Raw genomic sequence first — 23,844 nt, forward strand, 5'->3', positions numbered from 1 at the left:
CAAGATAGTAAAAGAAAGAGAACTTTTCCAAAAGACCCAACTCCAACTTCTGGCAGAATCTTGTCAGCTCTAAGAAAGAGAGTCTAGAATAGGTGCCAATTCGGAGAATTCCATCCAAAATTAGTAAAGGAGGATAAAATCCTTTGTAATATTACCTGTTTCTTTCTTTCTCTTGAGAGTTTAAACATCTATTAGAAACAAACTCTTTACTCTTGCTCTGAAAAGCACTTTCCACTGGGAAACTAACACATTTCTTAGTTTAACTGATAATAAACTAATGACACTGGGAATACAGAAGCCTTGACTTTCTGAACTCAGGAGAATCTTCTAGAAGCTTCTAACTTGGTCCTCTAAGCCTTGAGAGCTATGGTGACTAGGCAGATTTGGGTTCGTATTTATTTCCCAGAGAGGAAAATGAGGCCTGGGAGGTGAAATGATTCCTCAAAAGCACAGAGCATCCGGGGACAGGACGACAGTCTCCAGCAAGGGTTAGACCCCCGATTATGCACCCCTTCTTCCTTGACAATTGCCAAAGAAAGAACACAAAGGACTAAGTAGATATATAATCCCTCCCTCTCAGACCCACTGATGCTCTAAAAACAACTCTGGCAGCTCCAGTAAGTGTGGTTAATGCTTTGAGATTTGCAGCGTGCTCGTTCAAATATCGTTGCTTGTTCTACACAAGTTAAACCCACATTTCAGGCATAGAAACTGGCCTAGAGAATTCACGTTCCTGAGGTGAACAGCAAGGAAGGTGGAGAGCTGGACTCAAAACTCCTGATTCTTAATTATTTTATACGTTTTCTCTGTCATCTTCATGCTCACTGACATCACCAACCAGCATCCACCAGTCTGGGGAATCTTCCCATATTCCTGTCTCTGTGCTGAGGGCTTCGCGTGGATTTCATTTAATCCTCACAACAACCCTACTACTACAGAGTATTGTACCGCAGAGGTACTACTCACAGGTTGTGTTATCATTCCCATTGTACAGACAAGGAAACTGAGGCATAGAGAGGTCGAGTAACCTGCACGCAGCCATAGAGGCCAAGCCTGGTCAACAAAACTGTGGTACCAGAGCCCAAGGGCAGGTTGGTGGACTCTCGCTCATGACAGGGACTGCAGGGCCCCCATAAGAATCTGAACAATACCAGCTTGTCCCCTGGAGTGTGTGGGCCCATCTCTTGGGCACAGAGATTTCTTGGTTCTTACTTGGCCAGGCCTGCCATTCCAAAAGGATCTTAGGAAAAACGGAGGAGGGGAAATCAGAAGTAGAAGCACGTACAACACCTGCAGCTCCGGCCAACTCATCTGATTGTATCAAGAGGTCTACGGCCGTGTAAATAAGTCTGTGCGAGGGGAAAAAAAAGGCCTTTAGATGACTATTTTTGTGTCTCCCTCAATGGAAGAAAAGAAATAAATACATTGGTTGAAATGAATACAGATCTCAGATTGACGCAGAAAAGAGAACTATTCGGTGGTGAATAGCCACTGCGGCCATGAATTGATGCAGTGCGCCTAATAATGAGTTTATTTTAGAGATTTTTGTCTTTGCTATCTGACCATCAGCTGCAGGCCAGAAACTTAGCCAAGGATACCGAAGTTCAAGTTGAACTTCTCCCGGGAGATTGACTTTCTTTCCTGAGTGATTTATTTATTTATTTATTCGTTGCCAAAACCCCAACTTCTAGTTTTGTTTTAAATTTAATATGGAGATTGGGTTCAGGAGTTTGAGGCTATTTCTTTCTCTTTTGTGCATTGTTGTTTTTTTTTTTTTCTTTCCCCTCACTCACTTCCACAGCCTGAAGCTAGTCTTAAAATGGAGAGCCCAATCCACTTGGGACAGAGGCCACCTGGCTTCAGGGGTTTAAAAAAAAAAAAAAAAGCTCTAAAAAGCTGGGCTTTTTAAAGGATTTCCCTTCCTAAAAGTCAAGAGGCCCAAGAGCTCAGCATTGTCACTTTGGAAAGGTGTGGGCGGTTTGGCAGGGGGGTACAGCAGACCCCAGCCTTGGAGCGTGGGAAATGCTTGCAGACACAGGGGGGCTGGGGGGAGGTTCAGAGAGATGGGTATCAGATTCCTGGGTAGCTCCCGGCTCCAGTGAGGGCTGCCTATGTGGGGGTGAGGGGCAGGTTGCCAGGGGATGGGGGGAGACCAGGCCAGGGGCCCCGGCAGCGGAAGCCGACCCACTGATATGCCTTCACCTGTTTTCAGTCCGCTCCCCAGGGGGAGACAATGCTTGGACGGCCCGGGGTGACCGGTGGGACTGTCTGCTTGGCTGAATCGGCCCTGTGTCAAACCAGTGGATTTCAACAAAAGACCAGAGCTCTGAGGAAGGGGCGAGGGCTGACAACGTGAAAACCATCACCCCTTTTAGAAAGCACCTCATCTTTTAAAGGACCACCGGGGAGCTGGTTTACTCAAGTGCAGTGGGGCATGAGGCTACAGAGGCCAGTGCTGCGTGTGTGTGTGTGTGTGTGTGTGTGTGTGTGTGTGTGTGTGAGTTTGTGTGTATGTACGTGCCCTCACACACACTCACACTCAGACCTAGGGCTGGGGCTCCCAGGGGTAGCAGCTGAGTCAGTCTTTCTTTGAGGATCTTTCTGAGTCACTAACACTCCCCTTTCATAATCTTCCAGAAAGAGAAAGGACAGGAATGCAGTTCAGTGTTCCATCATCAGATCAATAAAACATAGGCTGCCCTACCCCACCCCGCCGACTGCCTGCGGAAGGTTAACAGACACAGGGCTTGTGCAAGGCAGAAATTGGATGAACCAACTGGCCGGCGGGCAACAGGACAGCACTGGCCTGGTCTTTGATTCTGATGGCATCTGGGTTGAAGCCTCATTCGTTTTGGGTCCATTTTGCCAGAAACCCTGATATTTGGAGCTACGGGGAAACCTACACTCTTGAGAGGTATAGTGATTTCTTCTGTCCAAAGGGTAACTCAAGAAACATATAGGGACCTCATAGGAGTCGCCTGGTCCCCTTCCCGCCTTGTGCTCCGAAGCATCCCTTTCTGAAGCAGCTCCTGGAGGCAAACTTCTTGTATGTGCTGGGGCGGTGCTGAGACAGAGTGAAGACAAAGTGGGGATTCCTTTGCACGTGTTAGAAGTCTATACAAACAGGTGACTGTGGGCTCAGAGGGGACAAGGACGAACGATTTCCTTTTGTCCCATCTCCGCTGCCATCCTTGTGACGGCACAAGGGGAAGCTGCGTTTTATAAAAGTCCAAGAGGCTTTGTTGGAGAGTCTCAAGGGTGGTGATCTCATAACTCATCCTCCACTTATCCTCTGTTCCCTTGTCTCACTTTATAGTTCTCTCCACACCCATAAACTCCAACCACCCTCTCATCCCTCAGGAAGCCCAGCGGAACTGTTCCAAAGCACTCTTCACTTCGCGTCTGGCTAGACAACACAGCTTATTCTGATGAAAAATGTATTGCGGGCTCGGGGGTTTTACTGAGCTCAGGCACAAATCCATCGCTTCATGGCTGCCCTTTTCTTTTTATGGAAAAGTCATTTGGGTTCCCCAGATCTGAGGATCCCAACCACTTTTGCCCCACTGTTCTTCCCTGACAGTCAGGTTAATGTTTTAAAAAGGCCCAAGTGGGGTCTGAGGACTTCCTGATGGATGGATTTATCTGGTAGAGAGAAAGGGGATCCTGAGAAATTTTGTTAGAAATTCGGTTCTAGGTGGAGCTCCATCCGCTTAGTAAATTTCTAATGAGGGGACTGCAGCCTTCCAGTCCCCTGCATCCAGGTCTTTTCTTGTAAGTTTATATTAGTAACTCTTAAATCGATTATATTAATAGCTCAGTCCTCAGCATTAAGCCCCACAGCGACATTTCCCATCTCTGAAAAAAAAATGCAAGCTACAGCAAACCTAAAATTGTTGTGGGCATGATCTAAGCATCCTTGGGATAAGGGTGGTTTAGTCCTAGAACCGTAAAATCTATCAACAAGGAAAAATCACTTCCTGTCAATGAAGGCGTGATGGGGAGCCTCTTTGAGCAACAGTAAGGAGATGTCTGTACCTTTTTTTGCCAGTCTGCACCTCCCCCAAGTGGATCCTTTGTTCTTTATCAGAGAGCCATGTGGCCAGTTCCCAGAGAGAGGGCAGTGGATCAAAAGGCCTGTTTTCCCCATTAATCAATTAGAACAGTCCAAGACCTATTGGAAATATTAATTGGTCCATGCAGTGATTTCGGCACATGGGTTGTCAAAGAGTGACCTCCGAAACATCTTTCACTTATGTACCCTCAACGCTGCCCTGCCCTAATCTTCCCAAATAACCCATCTATTCAGGTCTGTCCTCCATGGAACTCAGCACTTTTTCTGCCTCTGTCTCCACAATCCTTCTGGCACTGTCTCGGGTGGTAGCCGGGATCGTTACACCTACGTCATTTCCTGGAGGGAGAACACCTTGCATTTCTTAACTTCCCAGAAGCTAACACGGCATTGAGGTGCATTCTCAGGGACATTCAGTAGTCATAACAACACTGGTGTTCAGGAGCAAAACAACTCTGGCCAAGGAAATCTGATCTAAAAGCGTGTCACACAGACAGCGTTAGTCTTGCGAGAGAGACCACTAACCTAATTATGGATCAATTGTTCCAAGGTCAGGTTCAGGAACTTTCTGCCATGGAAGCTAATTGGAATTTGATGCAGAGAAAGAATAAGGACAAACTGCCCTTCCTCCAATGAAAAGAGTTGAGGATAAACTTAAAAGTATGGAGGCAGGCACCTGAGGACTCGGGCTGCACAGGGCCAGGCTGCCCAGGGGGATGAGCTGCCCTCGGACGCCATGGGTACCGTCTCTGGGAAGAAACAGTGGGAGGCACAAGCAAAATTCAAAATGAGGAGTTTGTTTTTGAAACATGAAATGGAAGGGTGAGTATTCTTGGGAGCCTGAGAGACTGGATTTGAGCCCCAACTACTGTCTACTAGCCATGTGGCCTTGGGCAAACCAAATGGGAACTTCCTGAGAGTCAGTTGCATTATTGATAATATTGGAGGAATGACGTGGGCTCCATAAGAGCATTGGGAGAGTCAAATCGGATCCACCTTTACTCTGTAAAGTAAATTGTGCTATTTCAGTGCAGATGAGAGTTCTTATTTTCAGTTCCAGGTACCTCTTTCCTAATCTCCCATTTCCTTCAGCGTCACCCCAGCTCATCTTAGTGATACGTATTCCTCTCTCCCCTAGAAACTTCTGTTATCACCTCCTTTCCTCTTATCAAAAATTTTGTATCAGTCATTTACACTTTGGAGCAACTGAAGTGTTGTCAGCGCCTAAAGGAATTTCTGGTGTCTAAGGCAAGCTAGAGAGGCATTTGAGAGACAGTGTCTTCCTGAGACTCTTAGAAATCACACAATGATCTGCCTCATCTACTCATGTGTCTGATTGGCCTTTCCCTATAGCTAACATATTTCATCAATTTCAGGGCATATTATTTTGTTTTGTTTTCACATTTCTTTTTTTTTTTTTTGATGTGGACCATTTTTAAAGTCTTTATTGAATTTGTTACAGTACTGCTTCTGTTTTATGTTTTGTTTTTTTGGCTGTGAGGCATGTAGGATCTTAGCTCCCCGACCAGGGATTGAACCCGCACCCCCTGCCTTGGAAGGTGAAGTCTTAACCACTGGACCTGCAGGGAAGTCCCTGTTTTTACATTTCAACAGCTCTGAAATCAGGATGTATCTTATAATCATTGATGTGTCATACTCTAAGTAGCACTGCTTTCTTTTTTCAGTGGTTGATAAAATAATGATGCGTCTCATAATCCAGGGTGTTACACAGATGCAATACAACGCTGCTCTTATAGAGATAACATGCTTGTCAGGAGGATTCATTAAGGGGTCAAGGAGAAAAGTGAGGTAAGGCAGCAGTTGCTGTGGAATCAGATCAGGAAACAAAGACATGGGCTGTTTCATTTTCTTTCACCTTTCAGTTGCTAAGCATTACCTGGATATTTGGATTCTGCCCATTGATATCAGCTTTGGAAAGATCTGGAAAGTTTGGTAGATCAAGGAGAAAGGATCTGGGGCCATCTCTTTGCAATGAAGGGGGCCCAGCCTCTTGCTGGAATTGCTGTCTGGGGAATGGTTCGTGTGCAGACTGGTGGTCCGAATGCTCCCCTGGTGTTTCTTTGGAGAGAGGAGAGCTGGTTTCCGATGTCGAGGCACTTTCCATGTTGAGGTTATTCTAAAACAAACAAACAAGCAAATGAACAAATAAATAGGAGAAGCATGATTTAGAAATGCCACCCTTAAAAATTCAGGACAAGGACAATTTCAGGGGCTGGAATTAAGCCAGGATGGTATTCCCAACTTGTTTTCCTTCCATGGCTTAGTTTTTCTATCTTCAAAAAGCTAAATCATCCGGAAATTTTCCTAGCCTGCTACTTGGGAATTTTCTGAGGGCTAATGTGTGATTGGATATTAATCAAACATCAAAGCATATCAACAGAAAGTGCTAATCTGAAGGAGACTAGGTGCTCATTTAGAACTGGAATCAAATTATGGTTTCCTTATCACAGCTTCAATTGATTAACCACTCTGGCTTGAGTTATAGCCCCAGTATCCAGTGTTTGTTTCTTTGGTGTGGGTCAGCAGAAGATCTGACCAAACTGGGTAAAATACTTCAGCCAAATCATTGATTATTTCTAACCATCCATCCATCCATCCATCCAACCATTTTTTTCATCCATCCACTCACTAACCTATTTAACTTTCATTCCTCCTTCCTTCAGTTCTTTCATTCATCTACTCATCCATCCTTCCATCCATTTATCCGTCCATCCATCCACACAGTCAACAAGTGTCAACCACATGCTAGGCACAGGAAAGCCATGAACAAGACAGACACGGGTCCTATTCTCTTAGAGAGTATGTCTAGTTGGGGGGAATAAACAATAAATACACACATAAATAAGATCAGGTCAGAGAATGGTGATTGCTAAGAAGAAAAGGAAGAAGAAAATGAGATAGAGTGGTCAGGGCAACTTTAGATAGGTAGCTGGGGAAGACCTTCCTAAGAAGGTGACATCTGAAGTGAAACCTGAACACCTGTAATTATCTGGGGGAAGAACATTCTAGCAGAGGGAACAGCAAGTAAGACAGTCCTGAGGTAGGGATGGCTTGTCTCATTTGAGAAACACAGAGAAGGCCAGTGAGGCTGGGATGGAGTGAAGGAAGGGAGAATGACCCAAGATGGGGATGAAGAGGTGGAGACAGGCCAAGAAAAAGTGACAAAAAGGCATTCTGAAATTGAATGTCTTTATCCCGGAAAGAAAAGTCCAAGTCTGTTGTTTTTCCAAACTAGCAAAAAATGTCCGTGTTTAGTTGTCACTAGGGGAAATTTTTTCCAGTGACTGAAGAGTGTAGTAGTTGCTGGACTTCTTTCTCAAAGCAGTCCTTCTTCTGCTCTCATTCTTCCTGGACCTCTTGTTGGATGTTTCCTCCATCCCTTCAGGCATAGCATTTTCATGTTTACTGGTGGAGGGAGATGTGGAGATAGAATTTCACCAGTGTTTGGGTCAGTGGTTAATGTTCTTGTTATTCTTGGGCATGTTTGGGGGTTTTGGAGTGAATATTCCAGCACATTGCCTCCACACACACTCCCTGCCCCCTCTCACAGCAGCGTCTTTGACCCAGTCAAGGGGTTACACCTGGTATCAAAACACTCCCGACTCTGAGTACCCAAGGCCAAGAATGGCCTGAGGATGAAACACATGCAGTGGGTAATGATCTTATTAGAGAGCTGACCTGAGGGGATGGATTTTTCTCTCTTTGAACAGACATGGGGCTGTGAGGAATAAACTCACTTGTGCAGAGACCATGTGAATGTTCCCAGAGGCCAAGAAGAGGCTGAGCTAGAAAGAAGCATGTCTGCTGTCTCTTCCTTAACATGTGCAGTTACGGCAGGGGAAGTGGGCTGCTCTTCATCATGTCTTTGCTTGCCCTTCTCCTCTGCTCAGGAGATGTGGCCAGGGGCAGTGTCTTTGTTCACCTCTCCTGTCACCTTTCTGCCATGTTTTCATCTCCTGACACTTCCTCCTAGGGGGAGTTGCCCTGCCATCCCCAGGCATTGCTCAATGCAACAGAGGCCAAATGTATTATGCTGAGATTATATTATCCAGCACATAGAGAGAGACAGAGACAGAGACAGAGACATGCTAATTCTTTCCTCAACGTAAGACCTTTCTATCATAGCCCAGGGGAAGATAACTGAATGCAACTGTTCCCTTGTTTTTCTCCCTGGATCCTCAACAGTGTTAGTAAGGACAGTTGACTTCTCATGGAGAATTTATTGCACAGGGTTTGGGAATCTAAGTCTCAGAAGGGACCCAGGATTTGCTTGTCCATGGCTTGAGGGATCCCCGGCAAATCCAGCCCTCACTTCATTATAGCAACTGGGACATACTGTTTAACTGTGTTAAAGATGGAGCTCTTTTTACTTTTCCCTGTGATGAAGCACTCTTTCTACTATGAAAACTTATATTTTATTTTATATTTGGTACTTTTGTTTTTTGGCCACACTGCATGGCATGTGGGATCTTAGTTCCCCAACCAGGGATTGAACCCATGCCCCCTGCAGTGGAAGTGAAGAGTCCCAACCACTGGACTGCCAGGGAATTCCAGAAAAACTTGTATTTTAGAAGAAGAGATAGGAAAGGTATCTGTGCTGCTTATTTGGCATTTCACTTAGACGGCTGAAAAAACAAGGACTGACTATGATGGGTTTCTTGATCTGACTCTGGACTTTTTACTGAGAGGAGATACACTACCCCAGAGTGATCCTGGCTTAGACAGGGACCAAGAAAACCCCTTAAACTCTCTGTGGCTCAATAATCCTCCATGTAAAACAAAGCAGACGATAAGGAGAATCCCATGCTGTCCCAGCAGGATGGTCAAGAGAACTCAGGGTGGGTTGTGACTATACTTGAAAAGAGAAATGTAGAGTTAGGGCAACCGGGCTGGACGATTCAGGCCTCAAGTGCCTCTGCCGCGAAGACGGGGGCTAAAGTACATGTTGGCTTGAATTATGGACACAGTTGTGGCATTTCTCCATCTTTCCCCAATCCTCATCCTCCCACCCCTCCAACAACATTTGGAAGATGAGAATGGGAATAATAAAAAATGCTAATCACGATCTCTGAATATCTGAATTATTCTTGCATTTTTACAAAAACATATTTATCTGGAAATCTTGGCTCCCTCGAAACCGTGGCATGCCCCCAGACTGTTCAGAAACTGGAAGCTCTACGGTAGGGGGAGGGTGCCTTACAGTGAATCATATAAAATGAAGCTCCACTTTATTCAATCAATGACAAGATTCAGGGAGTCACCATTATTTTGGTAATCAAGAATTTAAATCTGGGGCGGGAGACAGTAGACAGGATCTGCTAACAAGGCAGGAAAACACCTCTTCTTCATTCTTTCTCAAAGACCCACTGTACGGCTTCCTTGTAGAGGCCCCACTGGAGGTCATGGTTGATGCGCCGAGCTCACTCACCAAGAGATCCACTTAATTATTCTAGCAGAGTAAAGGTTCTCAGGAAGGGTGGATCTCAGAATGAAGATTTAAACAGTTGGTATGTTATTCAGAAAAGCAGACAGTAGTCTCCGAAGACGTGAGCTTTGGACAGTCCAGGGATTGAAGGAAAGAAATATCACCATTCTTTCCAAGGTGCTGCAGGATTCATTTTGTTGAAATTCAAGTGACATGAGGGCATCTGCTCAGTTTGGGAAAATATGTCTCTACCCACAATGTGTCTTTGAGTTGACTTTCAATCTGTGACAATGCTGCAGCTCCAGGAGCCACGTTCTCTCTAATCTGCGAGCTGTGGCTACTAATAAAGAGAGAGAGAAGAACTAAAGCTAGTTAGCGGTTTATACGCATGCAGTGTTCCACTGCCAAGGAAGGTGACCTGTGGTGGCCAAATTGTCCAGCTGCTGCTGAACGCTCCCCATCTTTGGGCATAGCTCCTGTCCCTCCATTGTTTTACAACTTACTCTTGTTTAAAATAGGAATAAAGTACTAATATTGTAAAGTGTTAACAATAATAATAAAATTATAAACTAGGCTCCATGCTCAAGCAGCCTGGAGTTTTGCCTTAGATGGCAGTATTATTGTGGCAGACATTGTAGTTTCCTCCCCAATATCCATTCCCCACTTTTTTTTTTTTTTTTACTCAGTGCTTATTTCAGGTGGCAACGTGCCTGGCTAAAACTACATGTCCTAGCATCCACTGCAGCTAGGGATGACCATGTGACACGGTTCTACCCAATGAGATGTAAGTGGAAGGTGCCTGATGGTACTATTGGACAGAAGGCAGAGTCAGTTTGCCTTTTGCCTCTTTTCCATCTTCCATTTTCTCTTGGCTGAACTGTGGATAGTAGTGGTGGAAGTGAAATGATGCCACTGGCAAGAGGTTGAAGATACACGCCAAAGGTGGCTGAATGGAAAGATAGAGGAACCGGGGTCCCCGATAGCATGGCAGAGCCTTCATGCTAGTCCTGGAATGATGCCCTCTGAACTTCTTGTACCCTTGATACAGACAGTAGTATTGACAATACTGCAGCCCTAGTAGCAATGTTCCCTGTACGATTCTAATTTGAGAGCCGTGACTGCCAATAAAAAGGGAAAAGCCCTGTTTAGCAAAGTGACTCAAGACTGTGTACCATCCCCAGCTGTAGGAAGTACCAACAGGGCATATAGTGAATCATCACCGTGACCTTCACAATGGCAGCCAGGTTATGGGTACTCAGCTCTGCTGCTGATTTTCATAATATCCTTTTCCAAATCTGCCCTCTACCCCCTTCTCTGTATACGTATAGAATCTTCTATTATTTCAGCATCTATACCTTACATTTCTCAAATCTATTACTCACTGGGTAATGTAATATTTCCTTTAATTTATCCAAAAATACTATCATTAAAGTGCAAGGACTTTGCCCTCAAAGGATCCAGAGATCCTTGGACAAATGGCTGATCCCAGAACTTGGGCAGGGAAGTCAAGGTGAGTTTGGGATATTTTGCTGTGTCAGAAAGCCAGGAAGACTTCAGTGATTAATGGTGTCCTCTTGAAAGAACACAGGAGCCAGACTGAAGGGCCCACCCTGCACCAGGATTAGACAATTTGGGCGTTAAAACAAAAAAGGTTGTCGTTGACTGCCATACATTGCATCTGTGACATTCCATGAGCCTATGATGATACTCATAAAAGAGAGGAAGCCAGAAAAACCATCATCCCCGTTCGAGGTAGGGATCATAAAACTCCTTACTTTGAACATTTGTATTAAAAAGAAGTAGAGTTCTGTCTAAGGAAATAAAGTTTGAACTGAGATTGAAAAACACAGGTAAAATGAAGCCCGTGAAGCAGGTGAAGAGGACGGAGCAGAGGGGGAGATGGGCCAGGGAGCACTGCAATCCTGGCAAAGGATACGGTGGGTGCAGACTCCCTGAGGCCTCCCAGGGCCTGGCGCAGAGGCCCAAAGGCTATCAGAGCTGGAATGGAGTGGGTGTTAGGCTCAGTGCCAGTCTGCTGTCTTAGTAAGCGATCACTGAGTAAATAATACAAATGCTAGGCCCAAACCCAGACGTCTGGACCCACCAGCCTTCGGTCTGAAAGCTTTCTATCCTACTGTACTGTGACTTTTCCATTAGGTCCCCACTTCCCCACTGGCATTCTCTGGGTCGTCTGGAGTCTTGCTAAGCTTTATGTGTGGGGATCGCCTCCCTGGCTCTCATCGGCTGGCCCTGGATGCCCCTGGGAAAGCTCTGTGAAGATGTGCTGAGAAGAGAAAACCTCTCATCGGCAGACCAGGTACGGTTTCTAAGATAACAAGCCCAGGCACTTTGTCATTCATGTCCTTTCTCCCCAGGACATCCCTGGCCCAAGACCAAGGATGCCCAGCAAACGCCCTTAGCCCCTGCGGTGAGGACTTGCTCATTTTGGCTGTCCTTGTGACCAAGGTGGATCACCACGGCCACATCAAGGTCAGCATGGCCACAGTGGACAGAGTTGCCAGCTGGTCATTTGACATAGGAGCGAGCGAGAGAGGGAGGGGTTCTTTGGAGAACCAAGTCACAGGGGAAATTAGGGCAATCAGCTCGAGGGGGACAATCAAGGTGTGAAAATGGGCGATGGGTCCACCTTTGGAAGAAGCGTGCTAAGCATCATTGTCCCAAGTCTGCAGCCAGCCACCTACCCTGTTCCACAAACATCAACCAAAGGCTGGAGTATGAAAAACCGGGCTGATGTGACCACTTCCAGAACCTCCAGGAGAGGCACAAGCTAGTACCAAATTGTGGCTGGCTTGGACAGTTTTAGTGCTTTTTTTTTTTTTAAGGCTGTGGTAACTATTCCCAGATTAACACAACCAGGCAGACTTCTTGGAGGCAGATGGGATGGCAAATTTCTGGAGGGCAAAGAACAGGCCATATCTACAATCTCAAACCCCACACCCTCCAATTCCACAAGCTCGGGGGGCACCCAATAAGTACTAGTTGATGATAATGATGGCCATGGGCCTAGTTAGATTTTGTTTTAATTAGGCTCAGGCTACAGGCCTCATTACCCCTAATGTGGCTTTTATGTGGGATTCTAAAGAAAAAAAAAAATCCAAGACTCTTATATTGAAGATATTAAAGAAGATATTATTAGCAATGCTTTTGGTCTCATAGACTTTGAACAACAAACAACAAAGATTATAATTAACGTCACTGCAGCCTCTCTCCTTAAAATATATTAACAATATAGCTAATTAGCAATATGTCCTCATTTGGGGCTGGACATCTGCATATTATTATCGACAATGCTTGTTTCCTTTTTCCAGATTAAAGGCAGCCATGCTGCACCCAGGCATATGGCCACACTCCTTCCACATTAAAACACTCCATATTCTTCTCCCCACGATAAACACACTTGGGGCTTTATCTGTGTTGGGCATCGATTTTTGTCTGGAATATTTCCACACGTCTAAAAATAAGTTCAAGAATGCCATGGTGGTATTTCAAAGGGAAGAGCAAAAATTTCCCTGTTTGGAGAGAAAGAAAGAATAAAAGGGTCCTCTGATTATCTTTACACATGACTAGGGAGCAAGCGCTCCCAGGAAGAGAAAACCAGGAGAGTGAACAATGTGAATTTCAGACGGGAAAGCCTGCTTTCTCAGGGGGTGCGCTCGTTCTTAGGGCTTGGGAAGATGGCAGAGAGACGGTGATCACAGGAACGGAAGCAGAGGTGGCGGAGGCTTGTTCAGTGCAGTGCTGGAGAGGAGGAACCAGGATCCATGGGGAGGTCCTCGCACTGTTGAACACACCGATGGTGAGGTCAGCCACCTTCTTTTCTCTCTAGGGTGTGTGATGGTAATCACACCCCTTCAGGCAGCAGGAACAGAGCAAATATCCATGGCTCTATTTTATGGCAAGCATGAACATGCAATGCCCCTTTGCAGGAAAGTACAAATTCCTGGCAGAGGGAAGTGGCCAGAACTGTGCTTCAATCTTTGCTGTCGGATCCTGAAGACAATCCTGGCAGCTAGTGACATAGGCACGTCGTGTTTCAAGAATGCAGGAGCGTTTCATCTTGGTTGGGAATGGAGCCCTCTGTTGAAAGTCTGACTAATAGCTGAGGAATCTTCTGTTATGGGGGCAGAATGTATCAGAAGGCTGTTTACTCTAGGGCTTGGGAGTGACCTTGCTTATGATCTCAGGCGATGCTTTGGAAGGAATGAAGAATGGCCGACTCCTTGCACTTGGGCAGGGAGCTGGCTCCACAGGGGAAGGGGCCGCTGGTGTGTGTCTCCCACCCCTGTGTTTCCTTCTTGATCGAAGTCTCTTGGGGCCGGCTGACAAAATGGAAGTCAACGCCCCTCTAGCTCGTTGTCTCCGATACTTCTGTAAACAGCTTTGATCTTGAAAATGTGCGGATTATTGGTGATTTTTCAAGTTGTACTTTCTCCACTGCTGGCAAAGAAAACAGAGTGAGAACCACGCGGGCCCCATTTCCTTTATGTCCTGTTAGGCTAAAGAATGAACAGAAACGAGACGCAAATTATTCTTTTAAGTCTAAGAAAACATGTGAGAAGTAGAGTCCAAGGCTGGAAAGCCAATTTGGCTAAAGAAACCTTCAGCCATCATCTAAACCATTTCTGCCAACGGAGGGGGATGGAGAAATGGTATTTTCCGGACTCCTTCTCCGGGCAAATGGTGGAACTGCCTAGAAGGGACGCGTGTATAAGTTCTCTTGGGGTGTGAGACAAACCTGCTCCCCAGTAAGCTGAGGGAAGATTTTGTCTGCTGAGAGGGGTACTTGAATTTGAGGGCGGCACTAACTTGCTCAGGGCTATAGAGAACAAGTGAAGGGTGGCCACCAGGGGGCTTCAGCCACGTGGAGCTCAGCCTCCCCTCTAAGTCCAACTTTGAGCAAATATTGAATGAGTGTGGATTACTGTGGATTTTTCAAACTGTGCTTTCTCCATATTTGGGAAGTAAACAGAGTGGTAGCTATCCAGATCCTTTTCTGGAGCCCAGTTTGAAGAGGTACCAAATTATTAGCGTGCCTAAATGGCCTAACTATCTAAGTCCTCCCTTGACCAGAGGGAGAGTGTCAAACAGGACAAGGAGACCCTGGCGGTGAATGCCCCCTGCAGTGATTCTGCGCCTCCCCACATGGCCTGGGGGGCACCCAAGGCCAAGGCAAGGCTGGTGTCCGCTGTCGCGAGGCAGAACCTGGAAGACAAGTCAAAGGGCAAAGACTGGCAGAGTTCAGACTGGCTTGGGTGGGGGTTGGTGGCCTTGGGGACCCTTGCCCAGCTTATTGTTTTAATTAAGAAGATGGATTTCTCTCAACACGCAAAGTTAAGACCCATCACTGAAACCTACCACAGATCTTTCTGCTCCAAGTACCTCTAAACTAGATTTTAAAGGGAACTGGACCTTAACCTTGGAATCCTAGAGAAGAGTTCAAGCTGTTGAGGAAGGGTCCTAGGATAGGAGGTATGAGGCCCAGTCTACGTCTCAGCATTGCCCCTACCTAGTTTTATAAGCTTAGGCAAGTTCCTGTACCTTTGCACCTAGATTGGTAGGGTTTGCAAAAACATCCTCTTTCTGTAAATATCTATGCTTTGGGTAGTTGTCTCCTACACTGCCTTTGCATCTGGTCATGTGACTTAACTTTGGCTGTTGGATAAGCAGAGATAAGTGTGTCTTAGAGCTTACCTTTTTTTTTTTTTTTTTTTTTATTGCTCTTTGCAATCTCAAGGCCTGGGCTAGCCTGTGGGATGAGGACAGACATGTGGAACAGAGACGATCTACCCCAGACTGAACAGCCTGCCAATGACCAATCGCTCAAATGGAGACCATCCTAGACCATCTGGACCCAGCTGAGCCGGTCCAGACTAGGAAAGCCACCCAGCTGACCCATGGAATCGTGAGAAATGATAAACAGTGGTGGTTTTAAAAAGCTAATGAATTCAGAGTGGTTTGTTACATGGCAAAAGCTAACTGATATCAGTTAGCAAAAGCTAACTGATAACGGGACCTCAGTTATTTCTTCTGTAAAATGGGTGTGGCGACATAGGATGGGAACTAGAGAAAACCTCTCAATCCATCTAGTTCTGACCTCCTAGGACTGGAAGCCTCAAGAGACACTTGTCCTGGAGAAAGTGTTTTCTAACAATTAAAGAAAAAAACCTGATACCAAATGCTAAAAACATCAAAATGAGAGTGGGGAAATTAAACAAAAATGTGATGGTTCTAAATGCATGAAGTGCAAATACTATCTTCAATGTCGAGCACGTTTCCTTCTTTCTCCCATCCTTCTACCTGCTGACTCAAAGCTGGGTCAAATCTGTTGGAAAACATCCCTCTGCCTGCTGCTTCCATCATTTACATGTGCTGCTCTGTTAACAGCTCCAAGGTCAGTGTTTCAAAGATTCGGAGCTGAGACTTAACAATTCTCCCTCACACTTTCATGATGCACCTGTATGGCTTTGTTGGCTCTCAGAAACTAGTAATGCTCATTTATTAGGGAAACCCTACTGACACTATAAAACAATTATAGAGCCATCATAGAGCAGCTATAGCCTGGGGTGAAGAGAAAGCTGTACACCACCAGGCCCGGTTCCCTTTCCCACCTGTCCGCACAGATTGTTCTTATTTGGACTCCTGTCTGTTCTCCTCCAGGGAAACTGTTTGATCCCTGCTTGGAAAGCTGGCAGCTGATGTGATTGTGGGCCCTGGACTTAGCTTGGCTAATCTTTCTCTATAAATGGATGGAGTTTTGCTCTGTTTATAGAGTCACTCAACAAACACTTTCCGGGCATCTACGGCTTGGCCAAAAAGTTCCTTCGGTTTTAAAGTAAAAATAAAAGACACGTTCTTCATTTTCACCAAGGACATTATTGAACAACGTATTCACTGTTTTGTTCCACTACCTTCTGCCATTTTTCAGGCAACTTCATAATTCCATCTTCCCAAAACTTTTTATCTTTTTGAGCAAAGAACTGTTCCAGTTGCCTTTTACAGTCTTCCAGGGAATTGAAATTTTTTCCATTAAAAGAATTTTGTAAAGACCTAAATAAATGTAAACTGAAGGTGCAATGTCTGGTGAATATGGCGGATGAATCAGAACTTCCCAGCCAAGCTGTAACAGTTTTTGCCTGGTCATCAAAGAAACATGCGGTCTTGCGTTATCCTGATGGAAGATTATGTGTTTTCTGTTGACTAATTCCGGACGCTTTTCATCAAGTGCTGCTTTCAGTTGGTCTAATTGGAAGCAGTACTTGTTGGAATTAATCGTTTGGTTTTCTGGAAGGAGCTCATAATAGAGGACTTCCTTCCAATCCCACCATATACACAACATCATCTTCTTTGGATGAAGACCAGTCTTTGGTGTGGTTGGTGGCAGTTCATTTCGCTTGCCCCACGATCTCTTCCATTCCACATTATTGTACAGCATCCACTTTTCATCGCCTGTCACAATTTGTTTTAAAAATGGAACGTTTTCGTTATGTTTCAGTAGAGAATTGCATGCGGAAATACGGTCAAGAAGGTTTTTTCGCTTAACTTATGTGGAACCCAAACATCAAAGCGATGAACATAACCAAGCTGGTGCAAATGATTTTTAATGCTTGAATTGGATATTTGGAGTATGTCGGCTATCTCCCGCGTGGTGTAACGTTGATTGTTCTCAATTAATGTCTCGATTTGATCTCTACCAACTTCCGACCATGGAGCCTCGTCCAGAGAGAAATCTCTAGCACGAAACTTCGCAAACCACTTTTGACATGTTTGATCAGTCACAGCACCTTCTCCATACACTGCACAAATCTTTTTTTGTGTTTCAGTTGCGTTTTTACCTTTCTTGAAAGAATAAAGCATAATATGCCGAAAATGTTGCTTTTTTTTCATCTTCAATATTAAAATGGCTACACAAAAATTCACCACTTTTGATAAGTTTTTTTAAATGCATGCTAATATGACAGCTGTCACAATACAATCTAACAAAATTGTTTCGAATGAAGTTAAAGACAACTAAACGGTACCAGAGCCATCTTATAGAAAAAACCAAACGGATGTTTTGACCAACACAACACTTTGTGCCAGGTACCTTGCTGGGATGAGACAGTCAACAGCATACACCTTGTTAAGAAAAATGATCCAAAACTTGGAAATAAAGCAAAAGGATGATTGCAAGTTGATTAGTTCATAGCAGGACATAGTATGACAGGACTGTCCTACTTTTCTAGGAGAATGGACCTTTGTTTCACTTATTATTTACTATTGCTTAGGGCCTAGGGTAAAAGTTACATGCTAACTTGGTGATTTTCACCCTGTAGAAATATAAAATTTTTTTTTGGTCTGGTAGAAAAAATAACTCATTAAAAGTTCTCATCACAAGGGAAAAAAATTGAAAGTATGTGAGGTGATGGATGTTAACTAAACGTACTGTGCTAATCATTCAAAATATATCATATATCAAATCATTATGTTGTACACCTGGAACTTATGCAATGTTATATATCAATTATATTTCAATAAAACTGGGAGAAAAAGAAACAATAACTCAAAGCTTACTGTTTTATTGCCCTATAGGACATTAACCAGTTTTGCTTCTAACTTGCAAATTTACTTTGTCATGATTTTCCCCACTAATTTTATAAATATCTGTTCCTCACATGCTCTGAACTAGAATTAGCATGTCCCTAGTTCCCTCACTAATTAGTTAAATAAGGCTTTGACATGTATTCATTTTATATGAGACATTTTTAACATTATGAAAATCATATTTGGAGAAGGTTTTGTCTTGAAGGACTTCAGACTCCAGTGGGGAAGTTAAGAAATGCTTACATATAAAATGCCAGGTAGAAAGTGGGAAATTCTCTAGGAGTGAAAGAGTTCAGCGTCAGGAAGTGAAATTATCCATACTTCTAATTATGATTCCACAACTCACCATCTACTGAATCTTTAACAATCACCACATATTCTTCTTTCATTTTCGCTAAAAGACCCGTATCTATCAATAGATACCGGTCCAATGCACTAACAAGCTGAAATAAGTAAGGAGAAGAACGGTTTGTGAGCAGGACTTTTTGTGGGGTTCTCCTTTTACTGGGGAGGGCAGAAGGCCAAGTGTCAGATGGCAGAGGGCACACGCCCCCTCCCCGCTTTCAACCATTTTATTACCTCCCTTCCCCCATACAATTTCCTACTCTGACCTTAGAGAAACAAAGCACCTACTAGTTTTTTTCTCAACAAAGATCATTCTTCCACTAGAACTCAGCTGAGCTTCAAGGAAAGAGAAGAGCAAGTTTCTCAGGGGCTTTCTTTTGGGGATGGTCATGAAAGGGGGGGTGTGATACAGCACGTACTTACATGTTACTACTCTCCCCAGGATAAACATCACAGTACTAGGGTGTATCCATCTGAATCTGGGCAGCAAATGGATGGCACTGAGGTATGTATGGGTGACCAAGGGAGCTTAATGAAGGAACAATTGACAGATGTCTGGACAAAGAGGCTGGGAACCACCAAAGATGCTACAGTATGGCCAGGAAAGCCAGTGAGATCTTACACTCCCAGGCCTGAAGAGGCAAGGAAAGGGAGAGGTTACTGTTCCCCAAAGGGAGAGAGAGGTGTGGCTGTGTGTGTGTGTGTGCACGCACACGCACATTGAGGCCTTACCAAATACTGCAACCTCCCTCTCCTCTTCCTCTCCTCTCTTGCCACCTTTACCATTGGCCAAGTCCAAACAGAAGCTCAAGAGCAAGGGAGCCCATTGATGGGACACATTCCAATCACACATCTGAGGCACAAGTTAGGATGGAGAAGGGTGAAAGGTGGATCTAGAGAGGTGGATGGAAGATACTGAGCACACAGGACATGTCTGCGAGGAACCACACTATCACCCAGGCCAGGCACTGGAAGTTTAATCTTCACAACATCCCTTTGAAGGAGACATGAGCACCCGTGTTCCAGGGAGAAGGAACTTGAATCCCAGAGGCCCCTGGATGGCAACTAGGCACCACAGCCCCATTCCTTCCACTGCACGGTGCTGTCCTAATTTCTCTCCTGGGGGTGTTATTTAGAGTAAAAGGATCTGCAGCCCCCTTGGAGTTCCCATCTTCCCCCAGCTGCAGCCCTCGCCCAGGTAACAGGTCCAAGAGGCCTGGTTCAGGCACACTGGCCTGCAGTGCACTGTTGATTTAATCCTCAACTCCGCTCCCCTACTTTGTTTGGTAGGGGGGTCCTGGCCACATTTTCTTAGGAAAACTCCTACCTAGATACCAGTCCAGCCCAAAGCTGTTGGCTTGTGCAGGCTGATGACTTCGCAGGTCCAGTTAGTGCTGGTCAACAAAAACGGTTGGTATGACGAGGCTGAATTACAATAATGGCAGCAAACTCGTGATGGAAGAAGACAGGAATGAAATGGCACATAGCACTTCATGCAAACATTATGGGAGTTATTTCGGTGGGCCAGAGAATGGAGAAAGTAGGTCACAAAGAGCCAGGCTCCAAACTATCGCTTTGGATATTAGCTTTTGGGGTCATCACATTCCTCCTGAGATTTGCTAAGCATTTGGGGTGAACTTTGAAAGTGACAGGGACCCAAATGGCTATCCACAGTAGAAGGTATAAGGAAGGTGTATGCATACAATAGTTATAGAATGAAATGTTATCAGTGAAGTTCTCAAATGAAATGTTGAACAATCCAGATAAAAGATATGATTCTATTTATATAAAGTTCAGAAGCAGGTAAAACTAACCGATGTTGTTAGGAGTCAGGACAGTGGTGACCCTGGGGGTGCTGGTGACCAGAGGGGAGCCCGGGGAGGGGGATGTCTGGGAGGAGTAGCCATATTCTGTTTCTTGATCTGGCAGGTGGTTACATGAGGTGTTCGCTTAGGGGAATTTGTTGAGCTGTACACATATGATTTGTGCTCCTTTCTGTATGAAGACGACTTATCTACGGAACTTATATAACTACCAAAAACACAAGGGAAAATAAAATAGAAAGGGAATCATAGAGAAATGGCAGTTGGCGAGGTCACAGAGATTTCTTAAAGACACCAAGCTTCTGTTACTGCTATCTTCTGAACAATTAAACGATGCAGGAAAGTATGGTATTTGAAACACGAGGGCCTCCACTCCGCCCATTGTTTCCCTATGACCTAGTGTTCTCACCTCTAAAATGAGGAGCATCTCTGTAATAAAAACACTTCTTTTCTCCCCTTTATTATCCCCTCTCCCATTGGTCTTTCCTAGGACTCACTCTTACCTTGTTGTCTTTTCTCTTGAATGTTTTCTTCTCAGGCCCAGCTCCCACCTTCCCTAGTCCAAACCTCCACCTGCACCTCCACCTCCACCATCTTTCCCAGTGTTGTCCCATAGTCTTGTCCAAACACTCTTTATGGATCATCTCAATCAATGTCTCCCGAAGCTCCCCACCAGATGGGTACAATTATCCTCACCCCCATTGTACAGATGAGAAAACCAAAGCTGAGTATGTTACCAAAGTCACCAGCTCCTAAAGGGTCCAGTGGGGACTGACCATGACTGTGAAATCTGGCCGACAGGCAGGTGCTGATGGGGTTCATGCTGGACCAGTGGAGAAAAGGGAAAGCAGCCTGTGTTGGCTGAAGCCACGGGAAAGAATGTCGATACCTCTTTCAACCACCCCAGTGTCAAGAGTGGCCAGGATACAGAGGGAGGACCTAGACGCTGGCCTCTCTCCAAAGAGGCCCGACTTCAGGAAGGATAGGGAGGCTGGTGCATTAGTCTTTTGAATTTTAAAGCCATTTTCATCTCTACAATCCATATTAAAATATAGCTAGTCCTGAGAATAGTTACACCAGACCTGCCAGGCAGGAGCAGGACACAAGGTGGGTCCCAGGATTCAATGCCCCATCTTTACAGAACATGGTGCAGGGGTTCGTTGGGCAGGGGCGGCACATGAGAGGGTATCTGGCCTGGCCCCGGGATACAGGGTTCCTGCCTCCCAGCCTGGTGCTCTTCCTATTGAACTGGCTGCTCCGGCTGTCCCATTGCCCTCCACGCTTTCCCAAGATTGAATTACAAAACGTTAGCCTTTCCCTTTAGAATTGCAGTCACACCAAAAAATCTGGACCTCACTAAGTGCTCTCTGAGTGAATGGATGGATGGATATCCATCCATGGTTGGATGAAAAAACAGAATTTCAAAGCCTAATGGGTGTGGGCACAGCTGACTCCCTGTGGTTTCATTCAGGGCCACCATGCAAGTGGTGTAATCTGTGCATGGAAGAAAAGAGTCTGGTTGGGGGCAAGTAGGGGTTGAAATTGAGACTGGAGGAAGGGGTGCTGTCTGCCCAGACAGAGTGCCTTGCTGTGTAACTCATATAGAGGCTAAGAGGTGCTCATAGATGCCTTTGGGTCAAACCTCTCTGTCTCCTCTAGCTGCAAAGACTTTCTTTCCCTTGGCTACATAGAAAACTCCTACGCATCCTTAAAAACCCTGTTTAGATATTGCCTTCTTTGTGAAGCTTCTCTGAGCTTCAGCAGAATTAGTCTCTCCTTGCTCTGCATTACTTCCCATACCTTATACATACTTTTTTTAAATTGTATTTTTATACGTTATTAGAATTTTTTCATTTTTGTCCAGTTTCCGGCTAATAAAGGCATACAAAAAGTGACTGAACTGCAAACTCAGCTGCACAAGGGGTAAATTATATTAGCCATGTTAGCTTCTTCAAGTCCATTCATCCCTGCTGACAGCACAAAGAGTGTTTTTTCTATTTCTGAAAGTCTTCTGCCATCGCCCTAGTCCAGGCTACCATCATCACTTTCTCCTCTGTCTTTCAAATCTCAGCTTAAATATCACCTCCAGAGAGGGAGGGCTTCCCTAATCATCTAAGTAGTGTCTCTCCCCCCAGACAGTTCCCTTCCATCATTCTGCTTATTTCCTTTCTAGTATTTATCACAAGCCAAAACGTTTCCATTTATAGGCTTTCTACTTTGTTGTCGGCTCCCTTCAGAGTGTCACCTCCTTGAAGCAGGGATTGTGTCTGTTCTGTCACTTCCATGTCTTGGCACTTAGCCCAGAGCCCGGCACAGAGTAGGACCTCACTGCTGCCCTCTGAATGAATGGATGGATGGATGAATAAATGGACAAACAGGATTTCAAAGTCTGATAGGCTAGGCACACTTTATTCACCCTACATGTCTGGAACCACATCTGGGTCCTGGGGTGTGGGAATGAAGAAGGTCTCCCTGGCTTGGTTCCTGGCTTGGTCTGCACTTGCATGGTGACTGCAAGTCCTGGCACAGTCACTCCCCCCCAAGTCATGTCATGAGCAATGCCTGGTGCCTCCCTTTGCCCAGAGAGAGAATGTGGAGACTGCGCTGGGGGTACCAATGGTGACAGATGCCTGGGTGGGACCAATTCACCGCTCAACACCCCGCCAGTGCAGCAAGGAGCAGCCCTGGTGGAGGTCAGGGGACAGTGAGATTGGGAAGCAGGGGACAAAAGGAGACTCTGAAGGAGACAAAGCACAGGGACCCAGGTATTTTGCTCTTTGGAACTCATTTCTGACCCTGAACATTCTCTGAATCTACTTGCTTCTCTTCAATATCAAATAATTCAAAGACTTTATACAGATGTATATCTATATACGTATTTATTTATAAATGCACATTCTTATGTGTACATAAATATCTATTTGTGTATATAACCATGTATATAAGTACGTATATGTGTATAAATACACACACATATTTATACATACACATATGGATAGGTGTGCTTTAAGTTTAATTTTTAAGTTAAAGATATCCCAAGTAGCCCATTCTCTCCTAACCCAGCTCAGAGAAACTATGGTAATAATGCAGAATTATCACTTTAACGTAGTGGTTCTCAGAGTGCCATCCTCTGAACAGCAGCATCTGGACACTTGTTAAAAATGCTGATTCTCAGGACCCACCGTCACCCTGCAGAATCAGAGTCTCTGGGGTAGGGCCCAGTAGCCTGTGTTTTAACAAGCTCTCCCAGTGATTCTGACGCAGGCCAACGTCTGAGACCCTCAGCTCAAACCAGGGGAAGACGAGGAACGGGCAGCGGAGCAGTAGTTAAGAGCTATTCTTCTGAGGGTCACTTTGGCAAAGGGAAAGATTTCCAGAAAACGAAGGCTTTCAAAGGGTTGGTGTACTTTTTTTTAGGGGAAATGTAAGCAGGGAAACAGCAAATGAGCCCCAAGCACCAAGTCTAGCCTCGGGAGACCCTCTGAGCAGTCAGGGATCCCCCCACGAAGAGGACACTGTGAGGGGAAGGGCAGAGCCCCTCGCCCTCCAGGGTCCCTGAG

At 45.1% G+C, this 23,844-nt stretch overlaps 1 protein-coding gene across 4 annotated transcripts in view; it reads right to left on the reverse strand.

Annotated features, from left to right (window-relative positions):
• The window catches only part of ISM1 (isthmin 1), a 91,514-nt gene that overhangs the window by 25,676 nt on the left and 41,994 nt on the right, over positions 1-23,844 (reverse strand). For all 4 annotated transcript variants that reach the window (XM_073792651.1, XM_019941425.3, XM_073792652.1 and 1 more), the window contains exon 2: positions 5,967-6,206. In XM_073792651.1, the coding sequence (XP_073648752.1) occupies positions 5,967-6,194 (228 nt within the window). In that variant the 5' untranslated portion in view covers positions 6,195-6,206. The remainder of the gene's footprint in view (positions 1-5,966; positions 6,207-23,844) is intronic.

This window comes from Tursiops truncatus, chromosome 15 (assembly GCF_011762595.2).
Source record: "Tursiops truncatus isolate mTurTru1 chromosome 15, mTurTru1.mat.Y, whole genome shotgun sequence".
In the NCBI taxonomy this organism is placed as follows: Eukaryota; Metazoa; Chordata; class Mammalia; order Artiodactyla; family Delphinidae; genus Tursiops; species Tursiops truncatus.